The sequence below is a fragment of the Zerene cesonia genome, chromosome 18 (genome assembly GCF_012273895.1).
Source record: "Zerene cesonia ecotype Mississippi chromosome 18, Zerene_cesonia_1.1, whole genome shotgun sequence".
Taxonomy (NCBI): Eukaryota; Metazoa; Arthropoda; class Insecta; order Lepidoptera; family Pieridae; genus Zerene; species Zerene cesonia.
The window spans coordinates 9,605,813-9,631,874 of record NC_052119.1 but is presented as its reverse complement, the minus strand read 5'-3'; the positions used below and the strand labels follow the sequence as shown (position 1 = coordinate 9,631,874).

General features: G+C 34.3%; 2 protein-coding genes across 2 annotated transcripts in view; one reads left to right on the top strand and one right to left on the bottom strand.

Annotated features, from left to right (window-relative positions):
• Window positions 1-2,240: 2,240 nt before the first annotated feature.
• LOC119834105 (organic cation transporter protein-like) lies at window positions 2,241-10,080 on the bottom strand. Its single transcript, XM_038358392.1, has 8 exons — window positions 9,848-10,080; window positions 5,625-5,826; window positions 5,183-5,283; window positions 4,754-4,908; window positions 4,289-4,548; window positions 3,548-3,896; window positions 3,104-3,285; window positions 2,241-2,610 (listed from the first exon to the last, which is right to left on the bottom strand). The coding sequence occupies exons 1-8, from the start codon at window positions 10,078-10,080 to the stop codon at window positions 2,401-2,403; spliced, it is 1,692 nt and encodes a 563-aa protein (XP_038214320.1). The 3' UTR covers window positions 2,241-2,400.
• Window positions 10,081-12,960: 2,880 nt separating this feature from the next.
• LOC119833933 (solute carrier family 22 member 6-like) overlaps window positions 12,961-26,062 on the top strand; it is an 18,520-nt gene continuing 5,418 nt past the window's right edge. Inside the window, exons 1-2 of the mRNA XM_038358169.1 lie at window positions 12,961-13,296; window positions 25,803-26,019. Coding sequence (XP_038214097.1) covers window positions 13,166-13,296; window positions 25,803-26,019 — 348 coding nt within the window. The 5' untranslated portion in view covers window positions 12,961-13,165. The remainder of the gene's footprint in view (window positions 13,297-25,802; window positions 26,020-26,062) is intronic.

Genomic DNA, 26,062 nt, shown 5'->3' with positions numbered 1-26,062 from the left:
TGCGTATCGATCGCTCAAAATGTTCGTAGGTATTATTATATTATTTTATGTACAAGTTTAGGTGATAACCTGTAACGAACTGATTCAATATGTAAATATAATGGAAATAAGATGTATATTCTTAAGGTAATTACCATTTTTAGAAAGATATTAATTCGTATACAAGTGGTAAATTAAAAAAAAATATAATAAAAAAACATCATGCACATAATGAATATTGTGTTGTATTCAATGTTTTCGATTTCCAATTAATAAGATTTAACAAGATACGATAGAAGCAAAACTTGTTTATAGACATTAAGTATTGACAAAATAAGTAATATTCAAAGCTAGGAGTAGAATTAGATGACTACACGTAGTATGCAGTGTTCACCACAATATAAAGACTGAGCATGTATAATAACATCGAGATTATACAGGAGTCGAATTTATAATATCATTTAAAACGATATATTTTTTTATACATTTTGATGATGAATATCACTTTTTACTACTTTGAGTATTTTGATATGGCACTCTATGCACATTATTAAACCAGTTTTTTAAAAACTTGGCTGACATTTTATCTTGATAGTAATTTTATTACATCGAATATTTATGTGTGACCTTATAACTGAAAGTCTTTTAAAATTCACGACCTGCAGTTTCGGGTTAAAGATTCTTCTCTGATTTATATTCCAGAAAAATGTTTTTGCTTTATGTAAACGATATTTTATGAAGTTCACAGTTAAACCTTGACCTATTCCGTGCACTGTAAGTGTCCGAAATAACGAAATTGTAATCCCCGGAAAACTGCATATAATACCAAAGACAGTTATTAAAATTGAATACGAATAGAAAACATTAGATCATTAGGTGGGATTCGACTCCGTGCGTAAGAGGCGTGCACACATCCCGCGAAAAGAGGAGCAGAAACTGGAATGCTTAGTTCAGATAATCAGTCATGGTCCTTACCATATGGCGAAAGGCGAATGAAGTTCGAATCTTGCCTCATGATCAATTTTTTTTAAATTCTTATTTAAAAAATTACTACGATTGTTACATGAAGTACCTCTTTGTTAAAGCTATGTTAGAAAAACTCACACATACACACATAGTGTCGTGATTTATTTAATTTACATAATATTATAGTGTTAACGATTTAAATACAGGGACATAGTTTACTAATTCAATTGTAATAATAATTTTAGTTTTTAAGCTCTTTCTTAAATAAGAATTACAAATAAAGGTATGCTGGGAAGTTTTGTTTAAATTTAGTAAAGAATTTATTACATCCAATAAAACATATTACAGTACATAGTCACATATAATATTATCATTAATTTACATATCACAGATATACATTAACAAGTTGGTCTCAACACTAGTGTAAACTTATAATTAGAAAAAAATAAAGTCCATTCGATTTTTTAAAAACAAGCACATGAAAATACAGAATAGTGAACCTAAATATTTTTGAACACATCCTCAAAAATATAGCAACAACAAGAACCTAGCAGAATCACAAAATTGTAAAATTATTTCAGTAGGTGATGGATAACCAACTGAAATAATCTGAAGTCCAATTCGTATTCTTCGTTAAAATATAACATTAATTTTCAAGCATAAATTAAACTTTTCACCACTACCAGATGCAGACGAATGACGATTTGTATAAATGAGTCGATAATAAATTTAAAACGCAGTCGAGCCTATAGCTAGTGACTAAAAAGTGTATCATTAGGCACACTTGATCTGTAGCTGATAAGTACCTAGTGTACCTAACATGTTACTGATAGGAGACTAAGATAACGTTGTTGGTTTTTCACGCTTTACATCTAAATCTGTTACAAAAATATTTTAATGAATACTTTTTCTAAACATGAAGTGCTGGTTTGTCAAAAATTTGCCTTATTGCAATTATAATAATTGAGATAAAAATTAATATACTGAAATTAAGAATAAAGAGATGTAATGAAAGTTTTTCAAAATTATCTCGCTTATATCACCGTGTACACAGTGTACCTACAGTTACAACAGTACTTTTTTATATTTGTTTATATAATTTCAATCTCCTTCTTGGCATAATAATATTGTCTTTAAAATATTAAACGTTATCTATAAGTACATTATTTACAGTCTATCAAGGAATGTCTCTATTTAAAATATTTATGTCTCTAATTGTCATTATCCTGTTAACTACTTGGCACTATAATTATTCACCAAAAAATGTCTGAAATGTTACCCCTAAATATCCAATGGGAAGAAAAATCCTATTCGAGAGTCACCGCAGTACTAATAGCCCAAGCTTTATGACCCGTTGTTTTGCTCTTTCAATGCTGCCTTTCTAGTTCTACTTTAACAATAAATTACCTTAACATTTATCAAGATAGCACATTGCTAAGTAGCCTATATCCTAAATCAGCTAGACTGAGATATCCTAGTGAAGGAGGGGACAGGTGGCGGCGGCGGGTGGGTGGTGGAAGCGCGCGGTGTTGCCAGTTTGCGCAGGCGTTCCGCTTGGCGCACGTGTTGCGGCAACGGCGCCCGCCGTGTCTCCGGGACCAGCACCACTGCTGCGGCCGCTAGCAGCGAGCATCCAGTGTACAACAGGGTTTGTATTGTGGGATTCTACATGTAAAAATGCAGGCTAAATATGAAATCTTCTATGCATGAAAGTAAGAAATAAAAAAAGCAAATGTGATTTGATGATAAGTTATTAATATGTCAATGAGCTTCTACCATGTTATGGTGTGGTTTAACATAGCTGAAAGTTTTTAATGTTACTGATGATGACAAATCCCGTGCGTTGGTGATTTTTAAATAGAATGGTTGATTTGACGGTTGAATGTTATAATGGTGATAATATCACTACTATTATTAATCAAGAGATGTAAATTGCACAGACACTATTTATACGATATTGAACAATTCTTTTCTACTAAAAAAGGTTCTGCCTTCCTCGTAAGGGGAGATCGCCACCAGTACCAAGGTACTCCAGATTCTAATATGGGACCAAACGACAATAAATACGTAATAAAAATAGAAAGGATCACATCAATGGTCGAATTGAGACCTCCTTCATTTTTGAACGAACACCAACATATGAAACAGAAGCATATACCAGTAGCGGCGTCTGCGGCGCGAGGATGGATCCCAAGCGGCCCACGAGCGAAGTGGCCGCGAGTGCCGAGCTGCGCACCGACGTGGGGAACAGCTCGGCGGTGAACACGTACAGGGAGTTGAACGCGAACGTGATGGACAGCTTGCCCATGAAGTAGACTGACTGGTGGGTCGCTGTGTTTGCTGGTTGGTCAATTGTTTGTATTACTTACATATTGTTTCCCTCATGCGTTGCAACTCATACAACTCATACTTATTTTTGAAACAAATAAAAATAAAATGCTCTCTCACTGCTTTAATAATTAAAAAAAAAATGAAGAGAATATAATTAATTGAATATTTGATTTAGTGTTATAGATTGGCTGTATTTATTTGAATCAGCCTGCTGTATGCACTCAAAAAAAATATGAATTACTTTAAAAGCACTTGTAGTAATAATACGTACATGTAAACATTGGTATCATGGACGAAATACCACAGAGCACGAAGGCCACGCATATGCTGATCCTCCGGCCAATGCGTTCCAGAGCCATCATAATGAGAAGCGACGCGACGATATCCATCACCATGTTTAGGGCAAAGTTAGTGTATTTGTCGCCAGAGAGTGCCACCGAGTTAATCGTGAGGCCGTAGTACACGAAGGCGGCGGCGATCCAGCAGAAGCAGCAGGCCATGAACCGCACCATCAGTACTCGAGACTTCAAGAGGCTTAACCAGGCATTTTCTTTTGGGCCTTCATCTTGAGCTGTGTTTGAATCTAGAGCGTTTCTTACAGATGTCTCGTCTAAAGTTACCTAAACGTTACATCGTTATAAGTAATAACTAAAATAGATATTATTGGGTCAGAACTTATTTCAATCTATTTTATAAGTTATAATGAAGTTATAAACATGACGGAGACACGCAGACAGAGTTTCTTTCGAATTTACAATATTACTAAGAATTTTCTCAGAACTCGTTGGAATTTTTAGCGATACAGTATGATGATGCTTTCTCTTTCAGTTTCATTTAAAGGCTCAAAGCGTATTCTTCGAAGGAAATATGAATGCACATAATATTTTGAACTTTTTACATTAACTTTTTTGTGATGTTATCATATTGCTATTACCAAAGATAACACGATTAAACTAAAAATGATTCCTTATTCGTTCTGCGGCGAGATTTACGCTTATTGAAACACAATCACCTTATTCCATCTAGCGGCCTTATTGATGACAGTTTTAGCCTTATCAGTTTGCTGCGTTGCGTGCAGCCAGCGCACGCTCTCGTCCAATATCAGCCAGTACATGGGCAGGAGCAGCGCCGGCGTGTGTATGGCCCGCAGAAGGTCCCGCCAGTGGGGCAGGTACCGCGCGACCACGGCGAATAGGACACCGCCCATGCCGTAGGCCACTCCGGTCGCGCAAGCGAACGCGGCGCGGAGTGAGGGACGCGCCAGCTCTATCACTGAAATTTGTAAGTTTGGAAATTTCGTCACATTGTTAGTGATTCAGCATACATTAAATTTCAAAATATATAAATTTGATGTTGCATTTTTTATGCCCTGTTTAAGCAACTGCGTAAACAAATTAACAATGAACAATATCTCGGTTGAATTATCACGCTTTCAAAACCTTCATAGTCACATACTACTTCAATACTTAATTCTTACTCATAACATACGCAGCGCTGTTAAAACCGTAGCCGAGAGCTGCTTCAAAAAACTCGAGGGTTATGTAAATGTTGTAGGTGTTCGCAAAGGACTTGGCAACGCCCAGCGCGCCCGCGAACGCTGCAAATATGCAGAAAGCTGTGCGCCGACCCCATCTGGATGGAAATTATACATTGGACTATTCTACATGATATGTGTAACGTTGATAGTAACTATTGCGACTAATCACTATATTAATCTTATGAGACAATATTGGAACAAGCTCAAGCGTACAGTCTATACACGCGTTATTTTGTTTACTGCTGCTGTGTTACTTTATTGGTATCTATTATTATTCGCAGAACAAAACTGACTTTATTTATTTGGGTTACTATTTCGACATGAGATTGTATATACTATCAAGTCTATAATATGCTATGAATGGGATACCTGTCTGAGATGTAACCGGTCAGCACGAGCGCCAGCGGCAGCGCCGCATTGCGCACCGTGCCCACCAGGGTGCGGCGCCACTCACGGCACGCTAACCCGAACTGCGAACAAATAAATATAGTATTATTACTTGTAATATAAAGTATTATTACTTGCTTTCCATCCTAGCATTGTAATAAAGAAATAATTAATGTAATAACTACAATTATGATCGGTGAATCACAATAAGTCATTATTGAATTTAGAAATTTTAATAACATTTCAGTCGCCTACCGCATTATTTCTTCTTAATATTAGAAAGTTGCGGTTGGATTCAATACCTCGCAGAAAATATGAAGTCCAACCTCCATAATAGGCCAAGGTGGAGAAAATTATGGAGAGGATTAGGCTGAGCTAAATATCGTACAATAAATCCGCAATTTAAAATAAACACGTTGCCTACCTCAGCATATACAGTGTCATGGTTTTCATACACAAATCCCTCACATGGTACAGTGTTGTTTTGATGAAAGTCCTGCGCATCGCATGACGACACGTCGGGCTCCAGCGGGGCATAGCGGACGCACTCATCTGGTGGCAGCAGCTGCTCCACTGTGGAGTTACTGAACTGTGGTTGGCCCCATTCGCACTCCGGGACAATGCATCTGAAATATCTTATACTTAATATGTAAAATAAGAATAGTGCAACTTTCCTGGTAGTAAGCACCCAAGTATTGAGAAATATAATTATAATTGATTTCAGGTTTAGTTTAGTTTAGATTTAGGTTTCATAAGTATTCCTCTGGAACTTCATCAGGATGGTGTTGGAGCTACACCGCAAGCGATATTACACTCGTACAAGCGATTATGGTAGAGGTTGGACCAGAAGTTAGAGTTTCACTCAATAAAATACTCTTGTTGATAACGCCGGAAATAAGTTTGTATAACAAATATTGAGGAGGAAAATAGTGCAAAATGGAATACTTTTTAATATTGGTTTATTCAAGTGATTGTTTCAAGACGATCTGGCTAGAGATGAAATACCGTGCATCAGCGATTGCGGTTGTAACTTTTGTGTGAATTTCATGAGATTGTTGTATTATTTGTTTTGCTTTTGTAAATAGAGTCGTTTTTTTATTAAGTTGGATATTATTACCTTTATCTTGTTATCGAATAGTTCCTTCTATTGATATATGTTATCATCATCCTGACACATGAACATTGAACAATGATTCTTACATTGCATCTGCCGATTGTTGTGTCATCTAACAACAGTTATCTTAGGCTTATCAATAGAGAATTAACGTGTAGAGGTTACGACAGCCGGGTCCAATCTTCTCAGATAGACTGAACTGGGTCATCTATTTGGAACATGTTTTAAGCAAGCACCTATCAAAACTCTACGATTACTGTAATATTACTTGTACTTAATTGGTACAGAAGTTGTGAATAAAACGACGAATAAAACGACCCATATTGTATTATTTTTATCTGGTTGTACATTATACTGTTCACAAAGCCATTTTACTTCATGGGACAACTTCGTGCAAAATAATAATTTACTTTGTCGGCACATTATCGCTCTTTCGTTTTCATTTGGTCTTTAAACAAGACAGAGTCGTTATTCGAAATTTTTATAACATTATAGTTAAGCATTGCAGGCTTTCAAAGCGATTTTATGTATTACGTGTAATGGAATGCGAAACTTGTTCCTCTAGGTGGCGAGTAAGCGCGAGTTTGTGGTCTCAATATAATGTTACCAGCATCCATGAACGTACCCAGCGGCGCATGCGCAAATCAAGAATTTCCTGTGTACCTAAGAAATTATTATTTGGGATATGGTTAGGAAAGAATATTTTCTTTACTATTTTATACAGATGAAAATAAATTAAAAGTGTGTGAATGTAGGATTTATCAGTAACAATACATATGCGGTACTCTTATTGTTTAAGGATATGTATGTGAAAAAAAGTGAAGTCCCGTGTCCCCTAGTGGGGTATGGGGCAGATGATATACATCTGTTTCACTGATCAATTTTCTTTATGGACAAGTAGGTGATCAGCCTTCTGTGTCCTGCCAGACCGAGACTTTTTTTTGTGCGTCCCCACCGGGAATAGAACCCAGGACCCCTCGGTTTTACGCTCACTCTTTAACCACTGTACCAAGGAGGCGGTCATATGTAAATAAATACTATACAAATAATGTACAGAGAGGTAACACGCTTAGGCAGCGAAGGTAGATAAACGAATTAAAAGTACCAATAGCCACGAAACCTGATCAGTAACTTCTAGGTTTTAGTAAGTAATCTTATTATACGTTTAACAAACTGAATTGAATCTGTACTTTTTTAAGCACACTGCTTTTCACTAAAAACGTAAACATAAGAAATATATACGCAGGAGTGGATAAAACGTCACACATTACTGTTTTATACAACTTCAGATAAGTATATAACGTCAACTATTTATTTGAGAGATAATTATATGAATAAACTTCCATTTCATTTTTAAATAAATCTCATCTCATCATTTACGTTTTTTTGACAACAGTGACATGTTTAATATTACAGCATATGAGATGAACCTAAGGACTTACTTTCACAGAATTATGTTTTGTTACATCTGCCCAGTGCTTTTACGTGAAAATAAAAATAAATATTGTAATTGTATTTAAGGGACACTGTTGTAAATAAACACTAATTTATGAACGTGATATGACAAAGCTATCATAATATTATTATGTATATTTTGAGCTTTAGTCATTGAAAACCTTCCTAATGTAATCGATGGAACTGACGTTGTTTTGATATGGACAAAAGAGAGAAGAGATGCATAATATAAAGAGTCGGTCCGTGACTATTGGCTTGCGGTATTCCAAAGCTATGCTATATTATGTAATATGCTCAACCAAGTTCACACGCTGTATTCTTCATAAAAGAAAAGGAAGTATCTCTTATTCTAAATATAATCTTTAAACATAGTCGTATCGTCGGTTATTAAAATGTGCGTAATATGATTTAATGGAAGGTTATGACTTTCTTGTTCACTCTGAATCGTTGAAGCTGTTTTTGAAGCAGTTATACCACAGATAACATAATACAATACTAGTTATACTAAACTTTTATAATAATAATCTGCTTAAATAAGCAAATACGTTTGTTAGATTAAAGTAATATTCTATTATGTTTTAGATTAAATTTAAGTACAGATAACATAAACTATATTAGATTTAAGTCACGATCTCGGGAATACATATTTATCGCAATTTTTTATTGCAACTTTATTCTATTTATTGATTTGTTTACAATCCGACAAAAACATATTATAAGTAATTAATATATTACATTCTATATTCAATAATGTCGTATTGCTTTATGATCGATTAAATGTGATGGTGGTTTTATAGTGCATCTGAAAATAGTACACAAAACTTAAAATTCATACAGAAAAATACAAATGAAACAATTATTGTTACAGCCACAGCTGGCTGCTTAGCTGACTGTGTAACTACTTATTTAGTCTAGAAACGTGTAGAACTAATTTTATTGATACTAAAATTCTAATATTTATGTGTTTGTGGTATTTATATCAAAGAAAGAGTTGATAAACAGTTATCAGATTTCGTGATTGCATCAATCTTGTTACCGTGTAAGGTTATTAATAATAGCATCTCTAAGTTAAAGGAAAGAAAATAAAACAAGAACTGATCCTGGCAGTCTAATATTGTTAGCGTAATTAATTAGCAATGCAATTAAAATGCAAGATCCATCACATTTCATCACCGTTACACGACTACACTGAATTAGAAACAAGGAAATTAACTTAGATAAAAATAATGAAGAAAAGGCAGAAAGAAAAAAAGCAATTACAGCAAATCAATTATAATAATCGCAACCATATCTTGCGGTATTTAAGTTTATATAAAATTTTTGTCATCCGTATCAAAGATAATTTCTTGGTTTTCCTTCTTTACATTAAAAAATATTTCTTGAAATATAATATTACCTTTTATCATTAAATAAAGTACAGTAATTGAAATAATAACGGTAATCATATGGCTCTTTTATATTGACGTGTAGAAACAATATAATAAGTGCAACATTTCATACAAATATATTATATCTCTTACTACAATTGTTTACGTCATTTTTAAACCATAATTAATCTTTAGAACTAAATAAGAACAATTAGTTTATGACAGGAAGGTCAAATATGTGGAAGCATTACACGATTAAAAACATTAGCAAAGGAATATATTATTATTCAAATGACTTTTAGACGATTAGCTGATACGTTGCTGACTTGAAATGTTTGGCATACTTATACAAAACAGGCTTTTTTCCATATTGTCAGATTAGGATCAAAATACAGCGTCGAAATAGGTATCATAATTTGTATACCTACGTATTTTCTTTTGAGCGCACATAACATTTTATTGGTGAATTTACCCATAAAACTGCTTGTAAAATATTAAGAGACGTAATTTATTTCATGTAGAAAATTATGAACCGATATTCCAAACTACATATTTTGTAATTGTTTACTTATGCGTGTAAATGTGTAAATATGTTCTCGAAGTTCATGCCCCTTCTTCAAAGTAGACAACGTAGTTACGCATAATCAAGACCCTCGGTTAAATGGCCCTCGGTTTCCAGTATCTATCCTACTATAATCGAAGCCTAAGTACCTGAAAGGCACGCGGTCAGCCACGAACACGTAATTGAAGGTGTACATCGGCGCCAGGAGGTTGGGAATCAGAAGGAGAACCACCACAAAGCGCTGGTAAAGGCCAAAGGGGCCGAGTGTCGCCAGCAGCGCTTCCAGCGGGTTCCCCCATTTCGCCACCCCACTAACAACCTCACACTTCACACTGCCTACGTCGCTCGCGTCGTGCTTGCCGGCGGGTGCCGAGTCGGCCATGTCTCGAGCCACTGAGACACCTGTGCCTTATCAACACTTACGATTCATTATGATAACGTTCGGATGTTCGTAGATAATGTCTTGTTCGCTGACAATATTATTATTTATGGCTCATGTGTATGTGTAGTGAGATGCTTTAAAGTTAGACGGAGTGTTGCGTTAATAGTTGCGTTACTGGGCAATTAAAGTTACATTTTGTATAATTTTCTTTAAGTCTATTTATTTTTCATGTCTCTTATTTATATTTTATACAAATAAATGGAAAACTGGAGACATATATCATAATAACACAACAGTATAAGAATCGATTTAATGGGAATCAAAAAGAAGTATTATGTTATCTGTGATAGATGATACAGAGAATTTAAATCTAATGAATTTAGAATCATGATAATAAAATGATAACATAATTCTTGAAAATTAATAAAAGAAATCGGTGCGATAACAATTGTTACTATAAACATACAAATACATAATTGTTACATTCTCTTGATAGCCCTTATCATATAAATCAATTGAACAAAAAGGATATCGGATGTAGTTTTTAACGTTCAACTAAACTTTTTGCAAATATGATGCCAAAATACGACTAGTTATTTTAAATGTCGTTCAAAAATATTAAATTATAGTATTATACATGAACTGTTTATAAATAAAAGAAAAATTTATAAAAAACAATATAAACAAAAAGAAAATGATTCATTGCATTGCCGTAATGAATCGTGAATGCTTTTGTTGCTTTACTTATCTTTTTATCGAAGAAATAACAGAATATGACAATATATTTCCGGATTTACACTTTGCTTTGAAAGGAAAAGCAATATTCCAAAGCATTTTCCTTTTATATTTATTTTAATTACGTTAATGTCAAGACTAACACGAAATTACATCCATTGTTGAAAACTATCGTAGTCTCAGTGACCTTTAATTAATTCAATCATATTATTTCCAAATATGTTGGTTGGAGGGTTATTTTATATGCACTTTGCATCATACTATTGAAACTCAGTCAAACATATTGTATGTGGAGCCGAGCACGCTTCGTCACGAATTGGGCCAGTTATCACCGGGAAAGTACCACACCCCCACAAAAGACCGTCGTGAAATAGTAGCATCCTAATTTTTTTTCCCCACCTATCCCAGTCCATTCCGTCTTTCCAGTCGTCAATTCTTTCCATATCCTATAAGGGCAGCGTATTCACAGATGCACTACCTCTGCGAATGTTCATGGGCGGTGGTTGTAACTTGCAATGTTGTCACTCAGGAATAAGGTAGTTTTCTGCTGGTGAAAGATACTTAAAAAACGCCCTAGCAGTTTTGGAGCATCTTGATTACCAAACAAAAACACTATGAAATCTTTTCTCTTTATCATACATGTGTATGTTATGACAAATTTTTAAGGAATAGAAAATATTTCAATCACGAGACGGGATTGGAACTCGCGTCATTGTGCTAAATCGCAACAATCTTTTTTTTATTCTTTAAAAATTTCTCATTTATCAAGCATAATGTTATAAAACTAAAAGTTTAAAATTTGTGTGCGTTTTTAAATCACCTTCTAGTCTAGTGAACCTGGTAGTATTGCACTTACGGAATACGGTTAGGTTACCAAGGACAGTATAGTGTTAAATTTAAATTAATGTCCGTGTCCATAACCTTTTAAAGGGCGTGTCACGGGCGTGCTACGTTTTAGGATGACGACATTAAGTAATTCAGCAAAAAATACAATAAAGTAGACATTTTTAGCAATCCTAGTTCTGATTTATTTTATGACATCTCTACAAGATAATTGTGCAATGAATAATCGGACTAAAGAAATTGTTTTTTGCGTTGTTTCTTATACATTTTTATTTATATAGATAGTTTTGCTTGAGTTTTCCTATAAGAGTTTTACTATTGCTCTAAAAAAGAATTTGGACTTTTGACCATGTATTGTGTACGTGTGCGCTTCTAAAACCGCTGAAATATGGGTAATCGGGCACAAAGGGCACCGTAACCGCAACCCCTCACGTGTCCGTGCGGAAGCGCTCACTCCCCAAGCAGGTCACCCATAGAGGCGGAGCAGCGTCACGCAGCGAGTCACTAACCTTCCCCCAGTGAACAACCACGAGGCGTGCACAACCGCAGCGGTTCATTTGCTCACTATTTTTATCTGACACACATATATACGGATATTTTTGTATGTGCGTGCGATTGTAGACAGCACGGAACTCGCGCGTGGCGTGCGGCGGCGACTGTGAATGCCTTGTTTATTTTGAACAATCTAAATTGCGAATAGAATGGGAATAGTTTATTTTTTGCGGATTACGTTTCGTTGAATGCAACCTAAAAAAATTAATCGAATACAAAAATAACTTAATTCTTGAGTCTATAAATTCGATAATTACCCATCTAATTGGAGACCGTTCCTATAATATAGCTTGTTAATTAACCAGTTCACTTATCCGGAACTACGAGTTTTTGACAGCTATATATTTTTATATTTTCGAAATGAGAAACAGCCTATAAAAGTATCTAAATCGATGATTAATTAATTATTAAATGATTCCCGTCATTTTTCTACAACGATAACGCCGACCGCGGCGTCACGATACCTTTCTTCACAATTTAAAACTATTATTTTAACCAAAGAAAAAGAAGAACGAATCAATTGGTATGATAATGAAAGACAGTGACACAACAAGGAAATGTGTCAATAAGTTCAATCCCTGAACGTTATTTAAGTATAATTAGATAGTTGCGCACGCGCAAAAAACAAGCGGCAGCATGGCCCGCCTACTCGCGTAAGCTTCCGCGATGCCGCGACACTTTTCTCGGCCTTAAAGATCACTTTAGCTTATCCACGATCAAGCTCACTTCGACCCCTTCTCGGCTTCGCTCGCCATTACCGCTCGGACTTGCCGGCCGGCGGGACGTTTCGGTAAGCGGCTAAGCGGCCTAGAGTCCATGTAAACAAATGAGCCGCTGCGAATAGTAAATAATATATATTCAGGGATCGTAGGCGGTCGGCTCGCAGTTTGCCGTCGCTACTTGCTCTGAACTATAGAGTCTCTACTTTTGCTCGTTTGTTGGAACAGTGGACAGCATGGACAAGGACGGAATATCTGGGTGGGGCTGGTGGCAGGCGCGCATCGCGTTGCTGCTGGCGCTGCCAGTGCTGCTGACCGGCATGTACGGCACCAACTACGTGTTCCTGGCTGCGCACACGCCGCACAGGTATCTGTCATTGCTCGATCGCTGCTTGAATGTCAATTGACGCTTTCGTATGAATATCTAATTTGTAAATAGAGTTTGTTGTAGAGCCAAGTTAAGCATTGTTTATAAGCATAATGGGGGTTTTAGTAAATGCCATATTATATTTAATTATATAAGAGTTCAGAAGTAGAAGGAAACGATTAAATGCAGGAAATTATTTTGAACTAAATTTTGTATTTTTTAAAAAGTTGCGACGATTGTTTGTGGTGGTAAATCGTCCTTAATATTTGCGATTTATTTTGTTATTATTTATTTAGCGAATAGATGATTAAAATAATACGCAAAATAATATAGACAGATGGAAACCGTAAGAGCCTTGTTTATAACTTAGCTATACCTATCCAAGATTATTTAAATATTTTAAACTAAGATTTTTTAAATGAAATGAAACATAAAATTATATTTATATCATGCGTCTTAACTCTTATGGAATCTTATTGGATTGTTTAAAGTAAAAGTATGTTAAAAGTATGTTTTGCTCACGAAGGAAACTAATTTTGACAGTATTTTAAATTTTCGTAGTATAAATATACACATAGTAAAAATGAGTGCCCATGTTTGTAAACCTGATCAGTAGCCATTCGCTAACCCGCGCACGGGTTCGCGGCTCGGTGACTCACGAGTAAGTAGTTATACCTGCCGCTAAATATTTACTCCTTCACACGTGGCTTTGGTTCATACAAATTGTATTTTTAACGTATTCGAGTGACACGCTCGCGTGGCGTGGCTACTTTATTTTTATTAATGTGTAGCTTACCGATTTATAATATGATACGTCTGGTATCGAAGCATTTCGCCGGATTGAACAAACAGCGAAAAAGTCTATTCCTAGATTTTTGATAATTTTAGATATTAAATATTTATTTTTAACAAAATATGCGCAATGCCATATTATTTACAATATACCAAAATTTTTACGTTATATTAATTAGGTATTTATTGCTTTTGTAAACTTTAAAATGTAATTAATAGTTAGACATAAGAATAACATTATAATAACAAACATGCTCTTAAATAATTGACACACGTAATTTTACATTCGGAAAGTAAATGCGTAGCTATAAATGTACGAAAATAACCATTTTTATGAACTTGATTTTCTGTAACGAGATAAATAAACAAATTTAGAAGAGTTTGTTTAGGAAAATTTACCGTTGATAGTACATTTACATAATATGTAAATTTTGATTTGTTTCGGTTTCACATAATTTCGTGTCGCTTGACCATAAGCTGATATGTGTTATCAGTCGGCCCGCACCCGGAAGTCGGTTTTGAATTTTATTAATTGATCAAACATAAACTGACCTTTGTTGTTTGTAATTATAACCTGCAGGTCCACTTTAAAACAACTCTAAGTAAATTCGTTACAGCGGTACGATGGGAAAATTAAGTTTGTTTCGTAAATTATAAGCACTTCAATTTCATAATAGAACAACACATATAAAATAATGTATTTATTAATGTATATATCTACACGACCGTTTTATGAAACTGCGTTGCAATATGATATGCATTCCTGAGATGACTATAAAATTGGTTTGTTTACCTATATAGAGGTATTTATTAAGCATGTATGATTGTCCGGTGTCTATTGATCCGCGAAGGGTCCCATGTCCCGACACACGCGCTGAGGGAGGTCATAAGTCCAAGCTTATCTTTTATCTTTATGCAGATTAACACGTGCCTGTTATTAGCTTATATAAACATATACTTATGAGAACTACTGACCTGTCTAAATGACCTAGATAACAGAGTCAAACTGAGGTCGCAAAAAGAAAACTGGGAGAAACGATAAATTGGTATAACAATACTTATGCAATACTTATCAATCAAATATTTTTTATTGTGAACTATTTCCGAAAAATATAAAATAATTGTTTTGACACTTAACAGTTGAAAGAATACTGTGTTAAGATTATGTGAATTAATTTCCATAATGCACTGAATATATCAGCGACTTTAGAATCTATTTACACTAAATCAGACTCATTATAAACGAATCAATAAATATGTACCTACTCGTTTTGAAACCAATTCTAACTCACTAACTAACTTTGTCTAGCTGCACATGGTTACGCATGCTGCAATATAATGCTCATACGAAAAGTCGGGGTTCAGGCATCTGCAAACAGTACTCTTTCGATATCTAATGTGGGATTTAACAAAATAGTAAGCAACAGCAATTAATCAAACCAAACATTATTAAAATGTGCTGATGAGTCACCGGTGACACAATCAGACTGATTAAAATTAATAAAGCGATTTTTAAAAGCATGGTCGCTAAGCGCCGCGCCGTGGCCTGTCGTATACCTACATTCACATTTATAGACACTGGAGAAACGGTTTCCGCAGTTGTAAAATTGAAGATATTAGTGCGTGACCTTGTTATTTTGTTTTTCGCCCGGAACGTCTGAAAGACGCTTTTGCGATTTCTACACTGAGAAAAGCTAGCAATATTTTTAATACTCTAATTTAATTTTAACTTTAACTCGAAATAGAATAATCCGAACTTTACGAATATCTACGTATCTTAATATCGATATTTACTTTATTCAAAAACCATTAATTTGAAATAAATAAAACGGCTGTTAGAAGAATAATTAGTATACTTAGAACGTAAATCTTATAAGTAAACATAAACAATGTTGTAATTAATGCAGTCACGTTAAAATTGTATTAATTAAAACGCAAGTGGCTTTTAAAATTCTAAGGATAAATAATAATACCTCACTTAATAAATGCTTATTAATTATTATAATTATAGTTCATTGAATGGACGCGTGGAGGTGTGATCTTATCGCTCGAAATTTATTTGTAAACAAATACAATGTTCGATTCAAAACAAATATTAGCCAAGTCATTTTCAGAATTAATTAAATAAGGTAAACAAAGAGAACGCATGTTATGCATGTTTTTTGTTAACACTTGCAAATTGATTTCTATGTAAACTCAGATATTTATTAATGTAAAATATTAAGAATAAAATCTTTACTTCGATTAGCAGTAGACTGATCCAAACTTATCTAAATACAATATTTGACCCTTTAATATTAAGTAAAATAAGCATGCAGCAAAAACGAGTGCTTCATTCGCTAGTAGGAAGAGCAAAAACTCAGCAAACGCTTTTCGTGATTTTACATAACATGTGAAATAAATCGTGGAGCTTGAAAGTTGAAACACAAATTGTACAACATAAATGTACACGTTTAATGAAATGAAACCAGATAACGCGCGGCGCGCGGGGCGGGCGTCTCTCACGTGATTGCCATTTTATAAAAATGAACCACGTGTGCTGGCTATGTGTGCGTGAGCTTGAATATTTGACCACATTTGGCATGTTGATGTCTTCTATTTGCATTTTATCAGTGTCGATTCTTGTATCATCGTCACCTTTTATTGGCTTATTAACCTACGTTAATAAGTCAACGTCTCCTTCGTTTTAGGAAACCTATCGTTGATATCGTAACTTTAACTATTTCATGTTATTATACACGATAGTTCCGTGGGTTTTCAATCAATTGACGTGATTTTTTGTGTTTTATAAGGAATTGTTGTCAATTGGTCTTTATTTTAGAATCTGGAGTGGTCCCTCCCTCTCCAGGGAATACGGTTAACATTTTTGTAGAAAACAATTGTAATTTATCGCTCCATGGCAATTATGTGTGAAGTTCATAGAGCGTTTCGTATTTCGGATTACAAGCTGTTTACCTACTAACCTGCCTAACAGATTTGCTTATCAAATTCAATCTAAACTTTAAATATATCTATATAGCTAATCAACTTCTATTGTTATACATGTAATCGTGTATCGTTAAAATAATAACATAATTACAATTTATGAGATTTATTAGAGTTTAAAATTTTCATTACAATAATAAAGATTTTCTAATAGAATATTTTCAATAGGTCAATGATCATAATATTTTTTGATCTTATCAAATTATTATAATATATGTTTTCCATTAATGTAAATTAAAAGCATAATTTTATAAATATGAAGGTCGAGAAGTGGTTTGTGCGTTTATTTATAAAATGGCCATGTATCTGCCTCATGTGGCTCATTCACTGCTACTTCATTAGACATAAAAATTATCATAATACGCATCCATTATGTGAGAATATATCGTTGACACAATTTCGATTGAATCATCGAATATCATTCCTGTTCGCAAAATTATCGCTCATAATGTCGCTATTTTATAAAAAAATTAATGTAAATAACAGGGCTATACCCATGCCTATATTATGTGATTCTTAAAGAGTTAATTGTGAATTAATATAAAGTGGCACGGTGTTTAAAAACACTATTCCTTTCATGAGTATAATTTCGTGAGTATAATGACCGACCCCATTAGCCTATAAAAGGCACATTGCGTAGGCTAGCTACGTAGTCATAAACACGTGATTGTAGCAACAACCGGCCACTGCCTGCTGGCGACCCTGGCCCTAACTTATCCAGTCCTTCAGGATAATCATGTTCCCACATATAAAAACTCTTTAAGGAGCAATCTTGTTTTGAGATGACCAAGTAAAAATAAAGCTTTTATAGCCAATTAGTCGATAGTGCAAGATAACTTTAAAACGAGATTGTGCCCACCTTAGGAGTCAGACACTTTAACCATTAGATTCGATCTAGAGGTTCCATCACCCAGGTATTATAAGATTTTGTAGCATATCATAATAAACTAATTTAAAATCTGTGTATCAATTATATAGATACATAATTTATAAGTCTTTAATTGTCGATCGAAAACAGAATGTATTTATTGTCGGTAAATGTAATGTGAGTTGTAATGTCTTATAAATTACATTGTAATGTAAACACTGCTGTTCGTAAGTTTTTGTGAGTCTATTTTAGTTCTGTTGCTTTTTTGTGGCGTCGATTCACAAAGTGAACGGCAGATTAAGATCTCGTACGGTTCAATAAATAAACCGTTTAAGGTAATCTCTAGTTGGGTTTTTTGTACACTTAATTACGGTCTAATGTGTTTTAAATAGAATATCACTAACTTATGAATGAAGAATCGGTCCTATCTAATTTGTAGGTTTTTTTTTTTTTTTTTTTTTTTATTTCATAGCGGGCAACTGAGCTGGCGGTTCGCCGGATGGTAAGCGATCACCACCGCCCATAAATATTCGCAAAAGTAGTACCTCTGCGAATGCGCTGCCCGCTTATATGGGGTAAGGGTAAAGGAACAAATGACTGGAAAGAAGGAATGGACTAGGACGGGTGAGGAAAAGGAAACGGGCCTCCGGCTCCCCCACTCACCTGACGAAACACAGTGGCATGCCACTATTTCACGCCGGTTTTCTGTGAGGGTGTGGTACTTCCCCGGTGCGAGCTGGCCCAATTCGTGCCGAAGCGTGCTCGACTCCCACATACAAAAAAAAGACAATCACTACAGTTCATTTTGAATTAATAGAACAATACTGTCTATGTATGTACAATTAGATTTTGTTTGATTAGGTATACAAAGCAGAAATAATTTGAATTAATGAATCGATTATTCAAATTATTTATACAAAAAAGAAAATTTACATCTTGCTTATTTTGACATTCCTTAAAATCCTAACAATTGCTACATGTATATGTACAAAAATCATAAGAAATCATGTATTTAATTTATATTTTATTCTAACGTGAAAAATATCTAATGATATTTCTAGACTCAAAATTATCTTTGCTCAATTACATATGTATATTTAATTAACTCAGAACTGATACACTGACGTGCACTGGTGACAGAGCACTCAGCTGATCATCGACATAGGTTACTTTTACCGGCCGTTATCTCGCATATAGTTAAAAAGGGGTTACAATAACAGTAAGTAAATCTCAAGCAGGTTTCGCGTGTCAGTAAGTCAGTAGGCAGGTTGATCTTTTATTAACAAATAATATAGATATACCTACTTTCTCTCTATAGGCTATATATTATCGGTATCAAATATTATGTTTTTCTTCACTAAGCACTGGCATTTAGCGAGTTGAAAAATTATATATCCTACTAATATTATAAATACGAAAGTTTGTAAGGATGTGTGTGTGTTTGTTGCTCTTTCACGCAAATACTACTGAACCGATTGCAACGAAATTTTCAAGAAGAGGCCTGAGACAGCGTTGGGCTTGCCACGAGTAAATTAGTTGTACCACGGTAATATAGAATTATGTTATCTGTGGTACTATCTAACACAGTTGTTGTATGCAAAGTAAATAATTTTCATATTTATATGTCTGTAATGTGGATTAGGCAAAGGCACATCACTGTATCAATGCAACAGCAACGCAATTTTAGTAAACTTCTTTTCTTCGCCCAGCGAGTACAGCATTACATAAATGAATTTGATTTGTTATATTGTAGACCTAATTAATAATATATGGATAATCGTCTTAAATAATTAATTAATGCTTTTTGACATCTGACATAAACAGTGTTTTAAATATACCAATATTATCATACTTTTTGTTACGTTTTACGTTTGATGAAAAATTGTTATTAATTGATAGTTATTAATATTTCATTGTTATTAGATTCTACAACATCAGTGGTGTAAGAATACATGGTTTCTAAATATATGTACACGTATAGATAAATCCCTGTGACCGCAACCACAATCTCGCATCGATTCCAGTAGCAATTAATAAATCAACACCTAATATATATTTATTTGTTTACAAGCGCTCTATTCGGAGAGTGTCTTTTGATTTTTTCTAACAAAATTGATGTACCTATTTGTCTATACACCGTTAAATACCTAAGTGAATTGAATATTTGGTGACAATATCATAGAATTATGTCATATCGGCCAGCACGTGCGTTTTCCTTCGGAATATTCCGTCAAAACATAGAGCGGTTGACCTTACACAGAACCTGCGGCGAAAAAATAATAATCAATGAACCGCAATCCTGAGTTCATAGCTTTTCGATTTGTTTAGCACTTCGCATACTATTCATAAGTCCATTACATTATTGGTAAATTAGTAGATATTTATATCGCTATGACGTATTAGTTGTTGGATCTTGCGCATATCTATACTATCTATACTAATATTATACAGCTGAAGAGTTTTTTTGTATGTTAGTTTGAATGCACTAATCTCAGGAACTTCTTTCGATTTGAAAAATTTTTTCAGTCTTAGATAATCCATTCATTAAGGAAGGCTATGTTATATGTATTTTTGGACATGCGGAATATTTTATTCAAATAATATTTATATATAACTAGCTTTTCGCCCGCGGCTTCGCCCGCTTATATCGTGCGACATGGTAAGGAGTTTTTTTTTCGCATTAAAAAGTATGGTTTGTTCTTTCGTTTAGCTCCATCTTCATACCAAGTTTCATCAAAATCGGTTTTACAATAACGAATTATCATATCATACAAATATTCATCCCCTCTTTCAACCCTTTCTACCCTTTTTTCGCAATAAAAAGTATCCTATGTCCTTTCCCAAGGTCAGTTCTATCTTCATACCAAATTTTATCAAAATCGGTTCACTGGTTTAGGCGTGAAAGCGTAACAGACAGACAGACAGACAGAGTTACTTTCGCATTTATAATATTAGTAGGGATTATAACGTTAATGTTTGAAATTTAATCGCCTTTGCATTATAATGTACACGTATCTTATGTTGTTGATTACTGAGTGAATGTGTACAGCATGGGATCGTGCTATAAGTATCATCATGTGATGCAAAACGTTAAATATGGTAATTTACAAACCAGTTTAATAGCAATCGGTGGTCATTAAAGAGACAGGCCATTTTTTATACGAATTTGCATAGAAATATGATGCCGTGTTTCGCGCGGCCAAAGTTAAACAAATAAAATAATCAAAGTAAAGATTTGAGAGGAAAAGTTAGGTGTGTGTATATAATAGGAAAAATCATTGAGTAGTGACATCGATTAAACGTCTCTTTGAAATAGATTTTTATCACACGCCTTACTTTGTAATTATGTAAATATTAGCAATGAAATATTTCAAAAGGCCAATAATGCATTTTAAATAAAATTTACATTTTAACGAAGAATTGTTTTTAACGGTACTTGATATGATAATCATTTGAAGAATGCGCGGAAGCGGGCGTGCCGAGGATACGCGTGTGTTAGCACAAAAGTAAATTTTCAACAAGGTTTTCTAATTGCGAAATAAGAATTGCTATGAGAGAACTCAGGTACCTTACACGGTTATTTATTATTTTCATTTACCATAGAAGTCGATAGATACACACTTTTTACACTTTTTAGACACATTAGATACACTTTACACTTTACAGACAGATTAGAAACACTTTCTTATTAGTTTAACTAAATAATTTCTTATCAATACTGACATCGAAACAAAATTATACTAATTTAATAATGCTATGTGGTAATATGTAAAAATAGATATAATTATTTTGAAATAAACCAGATCCTAAAAGAAATAAAGTAAGAATTAATGAAATGTAATGATGAATACTTGATGATGATGATTCATTGGTTATTTAGATACTGATGATTCTGCTGACGAGTAGAGTGCAGGCGGCGCTGAAGTATTGTTCGTAGAACATTAAAGTTCAGCGTTCCTGAGATCCCAGAATAGACAAAGGTTCAGAAATAGTTAATTCAGATACGCATCGCGTAGCTGATGCGTTCAGTCAGCTGCTAAATATAAACACTAGTGCACCTGCAGGCTCTGAACACCTGGTGATAGTAACGCGTTGTTATCTTGCCTGGTCGTTTGTTTGACGGTGGATTGGTTTGATTCTAGTTTCATTAGGAACTGTAATACTAATTGGATTAAAATATATTAGTAAGAGCTCATTAAAACATAGCTTCACTTGACAGTATAAAACGAAGTCGCTTTCGTGTCCGTATGCTTAAATCTTTAACACAAAGCAACGGATTCAAGAGGAAGGTTTATATGTACAATAACATCTTTTAAACTACTCTGAATTAACGCGTGCGAAGCCGCGGGCATTAGCTAGCATATAGCAGAATATAATGTAATACTTAAAATCGGGTCGGAAAGGAATGTTCATAATGTATGAACTGTGCGGTTACACCAGACAAACTCGCTTGCTTAAGATAGTATTCATATATATTTTATAGCCTATATGTTTTTCTAGAACATACTCCTAAGCTACATCACTGCCAAGTATCATCGCAATCCATTCAGTAGTGTTCGTGTGAAAGAGTCCCAAACAGATACTTTCATAATATTTTTCGTAATATTCTAAATGTAAATCAACTAAATTGTTCCATAATGGAAACTTCGACGACACGTGACATCTACCGGTTGGTACCGCACTTGGCCAGCGTGGTGGATTATGGTCTGACTCCTTATAGGTCTTTACCCCTTCGGTGGGAACTTACCAACACTCTGGTATGATGTGGCTGTGATGATGAAAATGCAAATAGCGAGTAATAAAGGGATTTATTGATAAACTGGTAATTTCTTATTACATCCGGTGAAACCAGTTAACTCGCATTAAACTATAAATAATACAAACATAAAGCTTAAATAAGCTTAGGCCCAGTACAGACTGTATACCGATATTGGAATTATTTGTGTTCATTTAAACACCTTATTGTGCTACCAACATAACACAGAATAGGTAAACGGCCTTATCACTTACAGGTGATTTCCTCCAGGCAACTAACGGAACGTGTGAAAAAAATGTATGAGGAGGAGGCAGAATAATGAGCAGTGAAATATAAATTGTGTTTAATTTAGAAATAAATGTGACGTTCAATGACATTAAGTTTAGAAAATTATTTCTTAAAAAAAAATATAGTTCCACTTATTAGTTCTGCTACAGTTAACATAATATTATACTTGTTTCTGCTTCGCGCGATTCGCGCAGATTTTATGACGTTTTTAAGAATGTTTTTATTATAATGAAAAAATAGAACTAAGAGAAAAAATTGTTCATTTCGATTTGATATACTATTATAATAAGAATTGCATTGTGCCGAAAAATCTATTCAATTTTATAATAATTATAAAGAACTCACCGCCATGGTCTTAGACTACTGATTGTTATTAAAAAAATACTAAGACTGGTTTTGTAACGAGTCTGTAGGAACCAGTAGCTATCAGTCTAAAAATAGCTGTTTAATTGGTTGTAGGAATACAGACAAATACAAGCACTAAGATTATGGGGAAGTAGTCGCATATGACGGGTAAGGTTGGGAGCCGCGACACGTTTGGGCAGAATTTAGGTTGTACCAATGCTATATAAAAATATTATAATATAAACAAATCCCGATGTTGATTGATACTTAGGGTGTTCACTTCAGGGACCTTGTTTGGAATCCCTTAATGTAAATTTTGACTGCCAGAGTTACCTTACGATGTAAAAAATGTGTACAGGTACAAGGGTGAGAAGCTGCATTTCTCGAAGCGCCACTGTTAGTAAACCTATTATTGTCTTATCTATAAAAACATGCTGGATTTACTTCTTATAAACCTAATTAAAGCAATAAAATATCATTTGTCTTGTACAAAATTTGCATTAAATTGTACTGTGAACTTTAGAATCATAATTCATAAATCTATATATATAAAATTCTCGTGTCACAGTTTTCGTTGCCATACTCCTCCGAAACGGCTTGACCGATTTTGATGAAATTTTTTGTGCTTATCCGGTATCTGTGAGAATCGGTCAACATCTATTTTTCATACCTCTAAATGATCAGAGTAAAGCAGAATAGCGTTTGCCGGGTGCAGCTAGTAATTCTTAAACATGTCGAAAATAATAAATACAAATACATGATTTTTATTCAAAATTCTTGTTTCCGGCGGGCGAAGGCAGCTGGGATGATAACTCTGCATGTAGCATAATAAATAGCTGAAAGGATTCGAAACTCAAATGTTATATTGAAAAATGCTTCTGTTGATTATAAGATCTGAAATAATAGAACGTTAGAGTTCTATTTTAGGAGATCTGACGTGTCATAAATTACTTAAAAGCTTTGTAAAGTGTTTATGGCAATGTCTGAAAGCAAGCATTTATTTCTATGAGTTAAGATACAATTTATATAAATGTACCCTATACACTGGTGTCGTGAACACAGCTATTACGAGCCAATATTTTTTTATGAACATTCAGCGAAAAATGCTGAATTGAATTAAAAATTCGCATAATTTACGGTGGAAACGTTAATTCCAGTTTTAAAATAGCCGTGAGAAAGTGACAGTGAGTCACGTGATATCAAGTCGCGTGCAACTTGTTCCCCTGCCCCTCCCTCGCCCCCTCCCCTCACCCCTCCCACCATGCTAGCATGACTCATAATAATACTATAATACTAGACTAAGCGGTGGCGGTGAGAAGCAGTGCCTATCCGTGAATCATTAGGTCATATAGATGTCAAAAACCAGATACGGAGGATGTTATTTATTTATTATTTTTAATCCAGTCTCCTGCTAATAGATTGTAATTCTTGACTAATAGATTCAGCGGATTTTTAATAGATTCTTTCAATTGTTCAAAAAAACTTGTGTGCTTAAAAAAATTTATTAACTAGCCAAAATGTCTACATTCATATCTTATTATTTTTTTGATCTTAATTTAAATTATTTTTAAGGTATTATAAGTTCTTAGTAACACGTACTCTTAAAATATCTAAAAGCTATTCTAGTGGACTTAATGACAAGTGCCTTATACTATTAAGTATAAGGCACTTGTCATTAATTATATTATGAGCTCGTCTGACACTTGATTAAAAAATTCTAATTTAATTGGCGGTTATTCTATCTGCCGTTGTTATCTAATAAAATCTTATACCTTTAAACGAGCAAAATATATATATATATATAATTGGAATCTCGGAATCGGCTCCAACGATTTTCATGAAATTTAGTATATAGGGGGTTTCGGGGGCGATAAATCGATCTAGCCAGGAATTTTTTCTAGAAAATGTCATATTCGTGTTTTTTTTTTCCTGACATCTATTGGTGAATAATAATACTATTTTGCTTCGTAGATAGCTGGACAACTGAAATAACACATAGGCACTTTTTATACCGATATTCCTACGGGATACGGACTTACGCGGTTTCAACCGCGGGTCACAGCTAGTATATATAATAAAACATTGCACGATGGTTGCGTAGGGCGATATTGAAGTTTGTTTAACAACAGGCTTAATTATTAATTATTCTATTAATTATTGAGGAAACGAAGCGATTATTAATACTATATTAAGATTACTAACCCATAAACTGAGCCTTGATATTAACTAAATAACAATTATGCACGCCTGTGTTATTGTGCTTTAATTATGCATAAACATTATGCACCTATTTATTTTTGGAAAATTGTAAAAAATGGAGATAATTTTTTGGACATGAACACTCTCAAGTCTTATTGTAGTATACTAAATTCACAATTTGCTTACCTTTACTTAAGCCAGACTTGGATTTGGAGCCAGGTACTCGCAATTAGTTTTTAAAATACACCACATTAATTTTGTATTACTTTACAGGTGTCACATCCCAGAATGCGAAGGTAACAGCACGCTCCTAGATGTCTCCGAGGAAAGCTGGGCTCCCGACTGGGGGGTGTGGGCGCTGCACCCCGACTCCGTCTGCGAGCGACCACAGGCCGTAGACGGCAGCTGTAGCGCTTCGTCATTTAACAGCTCGGCTTTGCTAGTCTGTGATGGATTTGTTTATCAGCATAGGAGCAGCATTGTTTCTGAGGTGAGTGATCTTTCTCTAATCAATTACAATATCAGTGATAGAT

Excerpts from the sequence above, each read along its gene's own strand:
- LOC119834105 (XM_038358392.1), bottom strand. The coding sequence starts at position 10,080 with ATGGCCGACTCGGCACCCGCCGGCAAGCACGACGCGAGCGACGTAGGC. Across the intron at positions 4,549-4,753 it reads CAGCGCTGCGTATGTTATGA|TGATAGAGCTGGCGCGTCCC; the intron begins GTAAGAATTAAG and ends TACAAATTTCAG. Across the intron at positions 2,611-3,103 it reads CGCCGCAGACGCCGCTACTG|AATCCCACAATACAAACCCT; the intron begins GTATATGCTTCT and ends TTTTACATGTAG.